General features: G+C 46.9%; 2 protein-coding genes and 1 pseudogene across 6 annotated transcripts in view; 1 reads left to right on the forward strand and 2 right to left on the reverse strand.

The window, feature by feature from the left end:
• LOC105191575 (uncharacterized protein KIAA0513) lies at positions 1-12,322 on the reverse strand. Of its 4 annotated transcripts, none has more exons than XM_011155084.3 (10): positions 12,176-12,322; positions 7,398-7,693; positions 6,848-7,134; positions 6,564-6,605; positions 4,847-4,948; positions 4,508-4,668; positions 4,016-4,202; positions 1,563-1,785; positions 1,386-1,480; positions 1-1,299 (listed from the first exon to the last, which is right to left on the reverse strand). In XM_011155084.3, exons 2-10 carry the CDS (start codon positions 7,688-7,690, stop codon positions 1,235-1,237), a joined length of 1,455 nt encoding a protein of 484 aa, XP_011153386.1. In that variant the 5' UTR covers positions 7,691-7,693; positions 12,176-12,322; the 3' UTR covers positions 1-1,234. The 4 variants fall into 4 exon arrangements, with proteins under 4 accessions (XP_011153386.1, XP_011153388.1, XP_019700818.1 ...); XM_011155086.3 differs by having other exon boundaries at positions 12,118-12,321; XM_019845259.2 differs by lacking the exon at positions 12,176-12,322 and adding an exon at positions 11,174-11,501.
• The window catches only part of LOC105191573 (arylsulfatase B), a 20,534-nt gene continuing 9,794 nt past the window's right edge, over positions 4,882-15,621 (forward strand). The window contains exon 1 of one of the 2 annotated variants that reach the window (XM_019845255.2): positions 4,882-4,942. The gene's annotated coding sequence lies outside the window, so the exon portion shown is untranslated. Of the gene's footprint in view, positions 4,943-13,752; positions 13,930-15,621 lie in introns of those variants that run through there. The other variant, XM_019845258.2, reaches the window with a different exon arrangement.
• LOC105191609 (maltase 1-like) overlaps positions 12,661-15,621 on the reverse strand; it is a 4,151-nt pseudogene continuing 1,190 nt past the window's right edge.

The raw sequence follows: 15,621 nt of genomic DNA on the forward strand, positions 1-15,621 counted from the left end.
TACGACGATGGTATTTATTTGCCTTGAGTGTTTGTTGAATTTACCGTTCCATACTTACAGGCACATATATATATATATATATATATGTATATATATATATATATCGCACAGGTAGATACATATATAAAATAAAATAGAGCGTTGTGTGATCTGCATTTGATGATATGTGTTTAGGTACAAGCTTTTCTTCTGAAATTATTTACATCGCACAATGATGATGTAACGATTTACATCGCGTGTGATGATAGGTCGTTAAAATGTGCAAACCGTTTATTACAATCAACCGGTATCGGGTTTCCGCTAGAGGAAGGAATGTCACTCTCGTCTAACAATGGAAAAAAAATACTTTACATTTTTGTTTCGTGAGTCCCGTTTTTACAAAAGGCGTCAATGACTCCTCACGTTGGAAATTGCCACAGCTAACAATAAGTTACAAGTGTAACGCGTTAGGATTCACACGCGCATTAGAAATCCATTTATCCGGGAAGAAAGCGATCGAAGTTACGATAACTAGTAACTACACGACAAATCATAGTGTAAAAAGGAAAGAAAAAAGAACCTACAGATAGAATATCGCACAGACTATGTAGGAGAGGTAAAAATCATTTAACAAATGCTCGCCTGGAATTTCATTCAGAAATTCGATAAAGCGCGATCTCGTCGTGAGTCATCGCTGTGTATCGAATTATATGCTTTCTATCAGTGAGGGAATCACCCTCTCTCGAGCGTTATGTAAAATACGATCAACCGCACTTGGACCAAACTGCCGACAACGCAGTTGCATTCTCGCATTTTATTGTCATTTCGAAGCTTAATTTTATCGTCGCAGTCTGAATCTTCAAGTTTCAACGTTTTATTCCAAAATTTCGCACTTGCTCCAACGTGGACCTCAGATTTCATCTTCTCTTGTTCCCTCTCATAAGCGCTGTTAGGACTCGTAATGTCTTAACTACTTCGTATCGGAAACGAGAATTTTGGTACGATTCAACGACGCTAATCCGCGCAATATTTGCGTGCCAGCGAGCGGCGTCAGTGTTGAACGTCGAATACCGCGAAAGATACATTAGGTGTCGATTTGCGAGCAACGATATCAACAAGAATGCACTCGTAATTGACCTCGCCGCTTTCTCGGCGCTCGAGAACAATTCGGATTTTGCCGGAAACATTTTTAGGAAGAAACACTTCGCAGGACGACTTCCACGATCGATCCTCTTGGCGTGGCTCCGCCGTTAAACTACCGCCATGGCTCGGTCTCGTCGAACATCCGATCTATGTTGTCTCGCAGCATCTTCTCTTGCTCTGCAAAGTCGAAGCGAAGCAGCCTTCATTGCTCCACGAATCAACCATTTTTTTATTTTATACGGAAACACACCGCGATTACTTACCTTTGGTCAAATTCGCGATGATGCATTGTTTCCGCAGGAACTCGGTGCATAAAGCTCGTGACAGGCCGAAAGCATGCATGTTGCACGTGAAAGTCCTGGAAGAATCGTTACGCGTCGCGGAATGAGCACGATCGAACTGATCGATTGCGAACTTTTAAGTGGAACGTCAATACTCACCCCAATTGCCCGAAGACTATGTTCGCTTGGAACCTTCGGTCCTCGGCGGCGATGCTCTCTTGATCCAAGGACTTTGGTCGTGGCGGCACTGGCCTGGAGGCTCGCTCACACTGAACCGCGTCGAAGAAGGCAGCGGTCCAGAACCTCATGGAGGTCCATATCGGTTGGACGCGCAAATGCGTGTACAGATACTCGCGGTATGGCTCTAATCCGGGGACTTCCACTGAAAATGATCGTTCGGGACATGCTTGTGTCGCGCTTTGTAAGGTAAATATTCCGTTTAACCGGACGTTTAAGCGTAAGTTGCCACAAAAAATACAATATATAATATTAAGGACGGTTTTGATGTAAATATTTTCATTTATTCGAAAACTTAAGATTCCCTTGAGTAGAGAAAAATTATTTAAACCAATGTATATATATATATATATATATTATTAATGAAATATTTACACACATAATGAAGCGTATTAATGTACCAGTGACCAGACAGTTGAAATAAGTTACCAGGTACGTAAATATGAAACCGGAATTTTTGTATAGAAAATACACGTTTATTGTATGAAAATGATAAAAAATATTTTATTCGAAGTATTGCCCATCGCTAGCTATACATTTTTCCCACCTGTCTGACAATTTGTGGATGCCGCGCCAAAAAAACTGTTGCTCTTTCGAGGCAAACCAGTCATCGAGCCATTTTCGTACATTTTCGTAAGAAGTGAAGCGCTGCTCAGCAAGTGCGTGTCCCATCGATGCAAATAAGTAGTAATCGGACGGAGCCGCAAGTCTGGTGAGTAAGCCGCATGCGAAAGTATTTCCCAACTAAACGCCTCAATCGTTTCCTTCACCAGTTTTGCTGTGTGTGATGGTGCATTATCATGAAATAAAATCACTTTCTGTTGCCTTTTTAGATATTCTGGTCGTTTTTCACGCAAAGCTTGATTCAAATCGATCATTTGTTGTCGGTAGCGTTCAGTATGAACGGTTTCGCCAGGTTTTAGCAGCTCATAATAGATCACACCCTTCTGATTCCACCAAACACAGAGCATTGTCTTCCGTCCATAGCGATTTGGCCTTGCAGTCGATGTCGATGGTTCGCCTGGAGTTACCCATGATCCTTTACGCTTAGAATTCTCAAAATATATCCACTTTTCATCGCCAGTCACAATTCGATGGAGAAATGACTTTCTTTTGTACCTGGCGAGCAGCATTTCACAAGTGGTTTTTCGGTTTTCCTGCTGTCTTTCATTCAGTTCATGTGGAACCCATTTTCCCATCTTCTGGATCTTTCCCATGGCTTTCGAACGTATGGAGACGGCTTCTCGTGTCACATTTAATTGATCCACGAGTTGTTGTTGCGTTTGAGCGTCATCCTCATCCAACAATGCTTGCAATTCGCTGTCTTCAAACCTTTTCGGTGGTCTTCCACGTTCTTCGTTTCTCATGTGAAAATCGCCACGTTTTAATTTTTTAAACCACTCAAAGCACTGTGATTTACCAAGAGCATGCTCACCGTAAGCTTCGACGAGCATTCGATGCGATTCTGCAGCAGTTTTCTTCAAATGATAAGAGAAAATCAATGCTGTCTGCAAATCGTAGCTTCCAGGCACAAAATTCGACATGTTCAACGCTATTACAAACTATGCTGTTGTATGAAACTTGTATTGTTGTGAGTTGAAAATCTTTGTCAGATGTCAACAAATGGAAATGGCGCCAATGACGCGGTTTGACGGTTATTACATTGACAGCTAGGGCTATCTATGGGCAAATTCCGGTTTCATATTTACAGACCTGGTATAGCCCGATGTTCAACTGATGAGCAAATGATATAATTTGTCCCAGCGTCTGACCGTAATTAGAAAATTAGTATGTGCTAACGAGAAATAATATAAATATGGATGTTATCTCTTAATGAATTTATTAACGATCGACCATTATCTTGCCAAATCATAGGTGCATACTTATTCAATTAATTTTTAATTTAATTCAAAAGTATCAAATTGAGTATACTTTTTTCGTCAAATATTGGAGTTTTTTCTTTACGGTAATTATTACTTTCATTCATTATTGCTAAAATAAATAGAAAATATTTTTTTTCAAAGTGTTCGGATATTGGGACGTTTATCTTATTCTCACGATGAATTATCGCGGCTTATTCTTTGACCGACACGTTCACTGTCATGGAGATTATCGGCTAGCGACGGTACGACAACGTCACGTTATCAATTCTGATCAAGTATCCTTGAAACTCATTGCTTTGCATAAGCAACGGGGTACAACAATTATTATAAGTAAACAATTATCAATTATTAATTATCAACAAGTCTCATTTCCTCATTTCGGTGATCGAAATCTCAGTTAAGCTTGTCAAAGTAATCGAGGGAATTCAACATGGCGGTCAAGATGTTAGCGATTTCGATGATCCATCTCCGTGGGTGGACACTTCCCGTTACCTTCGTGGTAAAATGTAAAGCACATGTTCATGAGACTCTTAGCCGGTGCAAAGTCATCCGCCTCGTGGCACTCGAACAGCGCGACCGCAAAGTGCTGGGCCAAGGAGTAGAACGAAGCCTCCGTAACGCAAGCGCGCGCCCTCCTCGCGTTCACCACTCTGGAGAACCATATCCTCCCCGACTCGGTCTACAAATTCGCCACAGCGTGCGTATTAAGCCCGTTCTATTTATTTAGTCGCAAGACACAAAAGGCAAGTCGCAAGTCGTAGAAATCCACGAATCATAGCCGAATGTTAAGAAAATATTCGCCACCTGTGCTTACTCTGCGATTTACTCGCGCCGTTCATCCCTCGCTGCGCGAGTCCTGACGCGTTCCTGAGAACGCTATGAATACTCGAGCAGCGAGGGTTGATCTCTATTTGCACGTTCAGCACAGGAACCAAGTTCGATCAATCACCGTTAGACGTTTCGCAATATTCGCTTGGCGCTTACCAGGACCATCTGCCCGAAATTAGCCTTCTGCTCCTGATCGATACTGTTAGGCGCGTCGAATAAAAGAGGCACGAAGGCCTTCATGAAGTCTGCAGCTGCTTCCTCCGATTGGCTGTCGGCCGATAAGCTCGAGGCCCAGGACTGAACAGAGCCCGACGACCCTGAGCAAATAATAGCGATGATTGCCCGTAATAACTCTAAATATTCTTCAGTTTGCGGTACTCATCGTTATCGATGAACGACTATGAACGTTATATAAACATCGCTCACTCGCCCGGGCAATAAAGACCGTTTCTTCGCTAACGCGCTAACAGTCGGATCGAAAACGTGAATCGTCACCTGATCGCTGCCACATCCTACGGCCATCCATATTGGAGTCCAAGCTGGTGCTGGGCCCGTAGCCGTCCTGATCGCTGGTGGAGTCGCTGCTGCAAGGTATGTCTGCAAAACGAAGCGTGCGTTCTATTAAACGGGGAATCCCCGGGCGCCTTGGCGTGTGGACGTAATTAATTTGTCACAAGCAACGGTGCGTCACGTTAGTCGGGAGGATGACACTCAAACTTGCAGTCGAGTCTAATCTAACGACTAGCCGGACAGAAACAAACGACAAAAGTAAGTAAGTTCGCTAGACTACGCAACACAGCGTACTCGGCCACTCTTACGTAATTATATTCCCGATGCTACCGCCGAATGCGCCAGCGTTAACCGGACCGGTAGCGCGAAACGACAAGCATACTTCAAAGGTGCAACAATTGCCGGTTGTCACCGCGATCCCGCGGACATTTTCTCAAGCAGGGCAGTCGCAAGACGCAAGAGCGAATTACGGATACCTGCAGGACGAATTTGCGGAGGACTAATACGCCCGTCGCTACGACCGACACCGAATGCCGCATTGTTTGCGTAATATCGCCTTATCTACTATTATTTGTACGACCTTAGCCGTACGCGATTATAAGGTTAATTATGCGACTTTACACGGGAACGCGGGACGCGAAAGCAACGCTTCGGCGATAATTGCGGCCGCCTATCGCAGGAAAACGGCGCTCGGCAAAGCTGTCTTATCTCTCGGGTATAATCAAATGGGAATAGTCTCCGCGCTTGTTGGGGCTTACATATACGAATGCAATCGGGAATGGGTAAACAGTTTGCGTGAAAATAAATACGCATGTACACACACACACACACACACACACACACACACACACACATATACGTACATAACTAAAGATTTACTTTTTACCGGAGAGAGATGCAATATGTCTGGTGGGAGGGTAGTGTTCTACGAGTGTTGTTACGTGTTCGAATATACAAGCGAGTCGAGTCGTGTCTCATGTGTGTATGCGCATGTAACGCACAAGCGATTCCTTCGAACTGTGAATAAGAGAGGACTCGGAGCGGAGTCGACCCAGAGATATTCGAACACCGGGTCAAGCGAATATCGATCGCTCTAATATTCGCTAATTACATCTAGCGTTGGCTTGGGGTCTGTGTCGACAGGTCGGGCACGTGACGAGAAATGCTTACGACAACACTGACGTATCGATACTTTGCCCGACAACAACAGATATCTTCGACGGTGATACCTCGATTCCGAGTCGGCTCGGCTTAAACGGAAGTATCCAATTACGATTATTCGTTATCGACGTGTTCAGTAGGACAATGCACCGATTGTAAAATAACGAGATTCTACTCGAGACAGAGGTGGACAGAGAGAGAGAGAGAGAGAGAGGGAGGGAGAGAGGGAGAGAGGGGGAGAGAGAGAGAGAGAGAGAGAGAGAGAGAGAGAGAGAGAGAGAGGGAGGGAGAGAGAGGGAGGGAGGGAGAGAGAGAGAGAGAGGGCGAGAGAGAGAGAGAGAGAGAGAGAGAGAGAGAGGGAGAGAGAGAGAGCATCACATGGCTTTGATTCGCGTTTTACACCGGATACACGAAAGTATCGATACACTTTGGGCTTCAAGCATTCCTATTGCGTGTAGTACACCGGGGGGAACTCGTGTAAGAGAGGTGAGAGATCACACAGAGTGTCGCAGGGGAGAATCCACACTGACATTACATTTACCTAAACGGAAAACGATCGTCTGATAGCGGGTAGGCGCCCTCGCTTCGTGAAAAGAAAGAAGAACATATTATTTTCAGCCGAATGTCGATTACCGCGCGATAGTCATGGCAGTCGCGAGAGAAAGAGCAAGAGAGAGAGAGAGAGAGAGAGAGAGAGAGAGAGAGAGCGAGAGAGAGAGAGAGAGAGAGAAAACGAGAAAACGACTGTTCATCCTCGACGAGCAAAGTCATTGACCTCGAGATTCGCCGTGAGTGTAATTTTAGCTTTGGGATAGAACTAATCACCTGCTTTGTAATTCAACTTCTCATAAGGATCGGGCCCGGTCGCCTTGATGTCCTGCTCTTGGAGGGGCTCTATACTTTCCTGGCTGTCCCGGTCGGGACTGATGTCGTCCTGCTCCGTCCGGCTCTCCTGCTTCTTGCTCGAGGCCGACCTCGAGGACGCGATCTCCTCGTAAGTCATCCCGGGGGGATACTTCCGCGTGCACCTGGAGAGGTTGGCGCTTCCCTGCCGCTCCAATTTGTGCCGCGCTATCGCCTCGTAATCCTCGTAAGATAATCCCGCGCCGAACCTACGAGTGAAAAACAGTGTCGGCGCGCGCGCGAGCGAATATTCATGAGAGAGGCGACGGCATTACAATATTATCGTACGTAGCGGTCGACACGCTGTTGATCACGCGGCGCGTCGTTGGACGTCGTTCGCTAATATAGTCGCGCATAAATAACATGAGAATTTGCGTCACGGCGAAATTACGCCTCGCGACTTTCAGCGAGAGGAGTGAGGAAGGACGAAGAATTTCGGAGAGGGATGATAAAAGAGTCGCGCTCTCGTTACTTTGGCAGCCGGAGTTTCCGCCGTCCCAACTGCTCCTCCGACTTGATAGGCGGCTTCATAGGCGGTGCTGCTTGCGGCGGCGGCGGCGGCGACGACGGCGGCGAGGACGGAGTCGTGGTCAGCTCGCTTTCCTCCAAGCTGCTGCTAAGAGCGGACCCTATTCTGTTCCCTAGGCCCTGTAGATACTCCCCGCTGCCGCCCAGGGCGGATCGCACCGACCTGAGAGCTCCTCTGGTGCGTCCAATTAGCGAGCCTCCTCCGTTGGACGGCAAAGCTGTCGTAACGTCTACCATGTTCTGCAACGCGAGCGCGGGGCTCGCTTTATTAATTGACTCCGTGAGTGCTCGCGTCGTCGTCGGCGGGAGTCTAACGTGAACGTCTAACGGGACGGGATATAGCCGGCGGACATAAATTGCTCAATCGGTCGTGCGATCGACCGACACCTGTCGCGACGTGCCACGCGAGCGGTGTAAATACACCGCGTGGAGAAGTTCAAGATCGGAAAAGAAAGAAATTAAGATCATTAGTTACGCGCGACGAACGTGACGACGACGCACGTCGTCGGATTAGAACGGCTCGTCAAGTGCGTGGAGCTGCCGCGCGAACGTTCGTCGCGTATATTAGCCTGCAACTTTAATTGACTCGACGAGCGTCTCGCGTGACGCAAACTCTCGCGGATTGCGGCTGCTGCATTAGCATTGAACGGATTACCGGCTTCCGATCTAAATTCGTTTCCTTTGAAGATATATTAGTCTTGGTTTTAGAAGCGTCGCCATCAACGACGATGACGGGACTCGGCTAAATAGAGTGTCGAATTCGCTACGTCACCGAGGCGAGAGATTAAGGCAGGGAGAGGGGGGGGCTTCCAACAATCGGATTCCGCCCCGAGGGAGACCTCGCTCGAGTATCGATCAGGAAAAGGTTTCGCCGAAGCGCTTTGCATCGCGAATATGCCAATCGGCGGACGCGCCGTTGTTCCAACTAAGCAGGCAAGTCTTCTTTGCTATAGGCTCGCCGCAGTCCCTGCGAAGCGAGTAACGCTGAAAGTAATCTCAGATAAGAGACGTAAGCTTCATTTCCGATGTATATAGGCCACAGCGCGACCACCTACGCACTTTTATGCACACACGTGGACGCGTGAAGCAATGTGTGCGCGAAGCGATAACGGTGAATCGCGCTGGAAAACGGAAGGTGATTGAAAGGGAGATATCGACTGGAAGTGATATTTAAATCGTGAGACAGCTCGGCCGGCGGTCGCATGAAATCCGCCCTCGTGACGAAAAGCGAGACGGCAAACGTGCGGGATATTTCGCGAAAACGCCGCTTGACGGCGACGAAAGGAAGGAATGAGAAAAGAATGAACGGTGGCTCGCGCACGTCGAATTAGTTTGAGCGAGAGAGCGAACCGACCGCACTGAGAGAAAAGTATACGATATTTGGAACTATAATGATATAGTAACTAAATTATAGTCCGAAATCTCATATTTATAGTAAGTATTACCGTAATATCGGTAATAATTACGATACAGGCATAGTATAACCAACCATATAATATTTTTACTGAGAATTATAGTAAGTTAAACTAAAATTATTGTACGGATACAAATATAAGATGGTAGGTAAAGTAACTGAACAATTATTTCAGACAATCATTGACTATATATTTGTGTTTATTCCACTATATTTTGCAGGTCCCACGAACTATAAAAATATGCTTGACGCCAAAATGAACTGTAAAATATAGTGAGATTATAGTTAATTCAACTTTTATATTGTTCTATCAGTGCGGCGACGCAGAGCCCCTTATACCGTGGCGCACAGCTGCTTTCGCGGATATAATGATACGAATTATTATTAAACTCGCTTTAAAAATACCGCGTTGTGTTATTTGGACGCCTCGGCAGTGCGAGAAAGATGACGGCGCGAGCGGACGACCGACGTGGCGCGGCGAAACCGTAAAACCTCCAATCGTCGCGCGTTCCGCGCCGATCGAACGCGGGGGTGTGTTATGTCATTCGTAACGCGCTCCCGGGACGTACACGTCACCCGCGCGGAATACGCAAATCAATCGATCCATCGGCGACGTACAATCACAACAGGTATCTGATTGCGTCTCGCGTCCGTCGCCGCGCTCAATCGCGCGCATCGGCGCGGCGCGGCGCGGCGCACGCGACCTTTCGCATTAGCGTCGTTCGCACGTCAAAAAAGAACGAATGTCCTCTTATACGACGTGACGCCTCGTATAAAAGGACATTCCATTTTTATCGCGCTCCACTTTTTTGTCGCTCACAAGAGTCTTTGAGAGAAGTCTTTATTTAACTTCCACCCCCTGTGCCCCCCTCCAACCGGCCGGATGCCGGGCGGACGATATCACGAACGAACAGACACAGTAACTCGCGGTTATTTCCGCTCAATGTTCCAATTATAAGAAAGAGAGAGAGAGAGAGAGAGAGAGAGAGAGAGAGAGGAAGGGAGGAAGACGCGTACTTTCACCTGACCGACAGAGGAAGAAGAATCGCGTCGAAGAACGGCGGAAAACCGACAGGAAAACTCGAGGGAAAATCCGACCGTATCTCGCGACGGCCACTCGCCGTCGACTGAATGTGTGCGGAATGAAAGAACTTTTTTAATTGGTCTACTGTAGCGCATTGGCGAGACCGCACGAGATAAGGAGTCGACGCGGATATCCTCCACGGCAGACTATTCCTAACCGACGAGCGCGAGCTTTCGGAGCTGAATATGGCTCTATGATCACAAATTGTCGTTAATCGCGCGAGCGACTTATCATTGATGCTTCGGAGTGCGTTTTTGAAATACAAAGAGCTTGATGGCTTACGTATAATGAGCAGTGCGACGGCATGAAAGCCAAGCAGGAAGCGCGATGAAGGACTGCTGGAGTTTCCGTGCATGGAATTGCAAGCAAAGCTTTCTCTCTGTCTTCTCTCTCTCTCTCTCTCTCTCTCTCTCTCTCTCTCTCTCTCTTTCTCTGCGCGGTATGTCTAAATATAGATCATCGATTGTGTCCACATTTCTATGGCAAGTTCGACACCGCGAGGATTTCAGATCAACGTAGGGTAGTGAGCGATGCGGGAACGCAAACATGCCTTAATATCGCGTCTAGGAATTGTGTGTCAAAGATGCGTTCGATCGTTCTCTCATCCTGATCGATTTCGTTGGGAGAGAAATACAGCTTTACCAAACTCTCTCTCTCTCTCTCTCTCTCTCTCTCTGGTGCGCGCTTCCCTTCTTTGATGATGACATCAAAGACACATGCGGTTAAAACGAGCGGTTGAGAGCGTCTTCGTCTTCACGGCCATGTTACGAGGTAAAAGTTCAATAAACAAAGGGAAGGGTGGCAGAGGGCGGGGGAAGGGAGGGGAGAGATACTGCGAAAGGCGAAAGACAGATGTTACAAAGTGCAACGACCGGCGAACAAACAATAGACAGCGAACGAACAAACTTCAATGGGGGACTTGTATCGCGTTGTATCGGGCAAACGGATTATGCGGGAATGGACGATGTGTGTCGTGCATGTCGCGATGTCGTGGCATGTAGGCGATTGCGTTTCACAACACAAGCGGTACACACAACTGCAATGCAGCGTTATCTATATTATGCGGTCCTGCATTATGTGGGCAGCGCTCGCGCTTGCAAATTTGAAATATCCGCAGTGAGAGGCGAAAGAGAAGCAGAGAAAGAGAAAGAGAGAGAGAGAGAGAGAGAGAGAGAGACGCACTCGTCGTCTGGCGACGAACGAACGCGTCGTATGTACATACGGCAGATCGAAAGTGCGAATTCGCTGATGCCTGCAAAACGCGATATCTGTCACTCGCAAATGTCGCGGGACGGCGCACAAGTGCGGCGTGTTGGAGTCGCGTGACATAACTGCGCTCGTCACAACAAACGACGTTCGCCGTCGCCGTCGTTGTCGTCGTTATCGTACTCAGCCAGCGACTGTTGTCTCGTTGTCGTTGTCGTTGCAAAGCGCAATTTAATTTATTCGACGTGTCAGGGCAATATTTGCAAAGGCAATTCGCGGGTCGGTACGCTGCGTGACGATATCTGTCGAAACGCGGGACGGACTTTCCGACGTGGACCTGCGCTTTTCAACGTAAATTCCGTAGTCTCTTAAATCCCGGCTGTGAGATATTGCTTCTCGACGTACCGCCGGTCCGCTTGCACGAGTGAATTTTTGCGAATACGTCGCAGCGAAACGCAAAGTTTAAGTACACGATGTTGCGCCGACATCTTAACATTTTCTGCACCGTTCGCGACATTTGCGACGAAAGTTGAGTTGACAAGCAGACATCTCATCTATATCTATTCACGCGAGACAAAATAATTACCAGGTGGGAAACAACAAGTAAAAGACCCTCCCACTGACAGTAAAATTCCCAAAAAATTCCTCCAGATATTTAAAAACAAAATTGTGTTAAGATATTGTGTTAAGATATTACAGGGTAATATTTGACGCAGACAGTGAGTGGAACGAAATACACCGAGGAGGCCAATATGCAAGTTGCAGTCGAGCGGCGCACACGCACTTGTCAAAACATACGACATTTTTTTCCGTTATCAGTCAGCCATGTCTCACCGTTCGCGGCAAAACGAGAAGAATATACGCTAACGTCAGTCCAGACTACGACGGAACGAGGAAGAAGACGAAAGAAACGATCGCGAAATCGCGCGTGTCGCGCCGAAACAACGCATCGTATGTTACCCCGGCCTCGCGAGTTAATCGCTCCACTCCCGGTGTTATGTACGTTTGGGCCAAGTACCGTGAAGCACAGGGATGAAACCCGGGATCGAGAACGATCACTGTCACCCTCGCCGAGCGTTCGTCAACACGTGCGGCACTGCTCCCGTCATACTACCATGGATTTGCACTATCGCGAGCTCCGCAGCACTCTATTCGCACGTAGCGTAGCGTCGCCCCACCAGCGCGCGATCGGATTAATAAAAGCGCATGCGTTTATCGCGATCAATACGACGTCCCGATTTACCGGCGCGTTAATTAATTCCAGCCGCCGACGGTGGGATCCGTCGTCGTAGTATACTGACGGTCGGTACGCCGTAATACAATGCTTGACGATAAGATATCCAGCGAGATCCGCGCTGGATCGGGTCGGAACGTGATCAGAGATGAGTGAAATTAATTAATCCTCATTTGCTTGCTTCTACTTTGTTACAGGAGAGATTCACACGGTGCGGTTAAGAAATTGTCGGACGGGTGAAGATCACACCTGAGAAGCGGCGTGCTCTTTTAAATAGACGCGTATACTAGACTAGCCCTCGCCGGTAAAAGTATCTCGCTCGAGTCGACCACCGTTCTGCAAGCGTACGAAAGTGTGTGTTATCTTATTGCGTGTGCGTGTATACTACTCTGATCAAAAAATAAGGTGAATTTGTTTATAAAATGAAAAATCTTTATTTATTCTTCCAAATCAATTTCATCGCCTTCAAAGTACTCTCCGTCCGACACGATGCACTTATGCCAAGGTTTTTTCCAATCCTCGGACCAGTCAGAGAAGTCTTTTTCCGGGATGGCCTTCAATATTTTCTTCGATTCGGCTTTTATCTCCTCAATCGAATCGAAACGGTGTCCCCGAAGCGGTCTTTTGAGTTTGTTGAGCAGCCAGAAGTCGCACGGTGCTAAATCAGGCGAATACGGTGGTTGTGGAACGATATGGGTCGAATTTTTGGCGAAATGTTCTCGAAGAACCAATGCAGTGTGGAACGTTGCATTATCGTGGTGCAAAAACCAAGAATTGTCTGCCCATAATTCTGGCCTCTTGAGGCGAATAGCTTCACGCAAACGACGCATAACACTCAAATAATATTCCTTGTTAACAGTTTGATTTCCTTGACGTGGCTTTCATCGGTAGATGTCGATGATCGTCCGGGGCGCTGTTCGTCTTGAACTCGTTCTCGGCCTTCTTTGAAGTCTTTGTACCACTTGTAAACATTTTTCTGCGACATAGCCTTATCACCAAAGGCCTTCCGCAACATCCTCAACGTTTCCGCGGCAGAATATTCATTCCGCAAACAAAATTTAATGCAAATTCTTTGCTCAACAAAATCAGACATAGTAAAAATCGAAAAACTCACTTTTGTATGTTTACAAAAACACGTATAGCTCTGCAGCAATTGAATATATTGACATGAAACTCTGCATAGATGTCAAAGACAGTGCTACCAACCCACCAAAAAATAATTTCATGATTTTATAGTACCCGCGAAGTTTAAATGAAACATTCACCTTATTTTTTATCACAGTAGTGTGTATGTAAAATAAATGATTTTACAAAAAGTACTCGAGCCGTACCCCGGTTGCACGTTGGAGCCCAAGCTGGCGACCTTAATCGACAGCTTCGCTGGCAGTCCTTCGTTCGACAGATCGACGACTTGGGGTTGCTCGTCCTCGAAGTTGATCAGAAGCAATACCGAAGTTGATCAGAAGCGAGAACCGGAGCTGCGGATCACAGCCAGAACCTTGTTACCGTTCGTCGTGATCGATCTGTAACTTCCTTCGGTAAGAGCCCCGGCTCCGTTCGGTAGGTTAAGGTTTTGTAAATTTTGTAGTAGACGTGCTGGACGCTTTCTACTCCGCTAGACGTCTTTAACGTCTTGTAGTTTTCATTCACCGGCAGCCATGTCGAGTCCGCCGTGCTGAAGCTTGTCGTAGAAAAATTATCAGTTCATAATCAGTTGATAAGCAAAATTCTTGATCGCTAGAAATCATGATGATCAAGGGCCGTAAGTTAACTCGAATTGTTCCAGCGTGCGGTAAATTTGATCCAAAGTATAATTCAATATTGTATAATTAATTAGACGCATCCGTCTCAACCTGCACTGGCTGTTTTGCTGGCTGTTATTTCCTTGATTGAATCTGAAGAGCCTTAATAGAATTTTTCAAGACGCTTAATCCAGAAATTCACAAAGACCGACATGTCGAAAGGGACATGCTACTTCAGTATCGCGTGATCAACTAGTCGCTTGATTTTACCAGCATTCTTCGTCGCGTCCCATTGGAACGGCGTGCGCTCCGGATCGCGAGACACAGTCGCGTAATTCTTTTCGCCCGCGTTGCACGTCTGCGGATCCTTCGTGTCCTCCCAGGATATGTCCCTCTTGTCGACCATGCCGATCTCGTCGCCGTTATACGTCACCGCCAGATCCGGCAAGTTCATGGACAGTATAGTCATGTGATCGGACCTGCCAGGGAAACGAGAAGCGACGCGCGGATTGTCGTGATTGCTCAACTGAAAAACAATTCACGCAATTCGTTTTGTCTCCGTCCATGAAGAGGAAGAGTTCAATGACCTCTTGCATCTTCAGCGTGTAAATTCGTCGTCATCAATTTGCTGATGATCTCAAGTTTGACGTCTCTTATACGAACGAGAATGTAACAATCAGCGGCGACTTTTTCTCATCAAAATTGCGTTCCCAGATTAATGTGCAATTAATTGTACGCAAAAAAAGATCGCATCTCTGAGTTTAGTAGAGATTCTAAGAAATTACGGGAAAAGAGAGAAACGAAACGAGATAAGAGACCCAAGACTAGAGACAGCTCGGCGCAATTACGTACCACCCAATTAGCGACTTCACCGCTCGGCATCGAGTTCATCCAGGTGTCAATCCCGTGTTTGAAGTCTCTTGCGGATGACTTACTGATCTAGAAGAATCTATTAGAATAGAAGACTCCATTCACCTTTTGATCCTGATTATACTTGTCAGCGTACTCATCTATATACTTTCGCCAACTCCCGAGTAACTCATAAGTAGCGATTTGATTTGTCGTGTAGGTGTGTTTCAAGTACTGGTAATATTCCCGCGGTGTGGCGCCTGCGACGTAACTCCTCGCGGCTCGTCTCGTAATTTCTTGTCCTCGTAAATGTAGGGCGCGGAGTCGACGCGGAAGCCGTCGATACCCAGGTCCAGTCAGAACTTCAGGACGTTCCACAGCCAACCAAAGCAATCATGTACATGTACTAGTAGAGCCTGTAGTGTAATAGTAAACCCTATAGAGGTCGAAGGATGACGTGCACTTGTCAGAAGCATCAAAGTTTCAGCTTCCCAACGGACGTTCTTCGAGGTCGCTACGACCCGTACAAGCGAAGTTATCGGCCATCGCATCAAGTCGCGATCGATTCAGAAGCTTGTAAAGCCGCGACAGCGACATCTACTGAATACTTCGTAAAGCGTGGATGGGAGCAGGGTTGTG

Source organism: Harpegnathos saltator, unplaced genomic scaffold (assembly GCF_003227715.2).
Source record: "Harpegnathos saltator strain DR-91 unplaced genomic scaffold, Hsal_v8.6 scaffold250, whole genome shotgun sequence".
Lineage (NCBI taxonomy): Eukaryota > Metazoa > Arthropoda > Insecta > Hymenoptera > Formicidae > Harpegnathos > Harpegnathos saltator.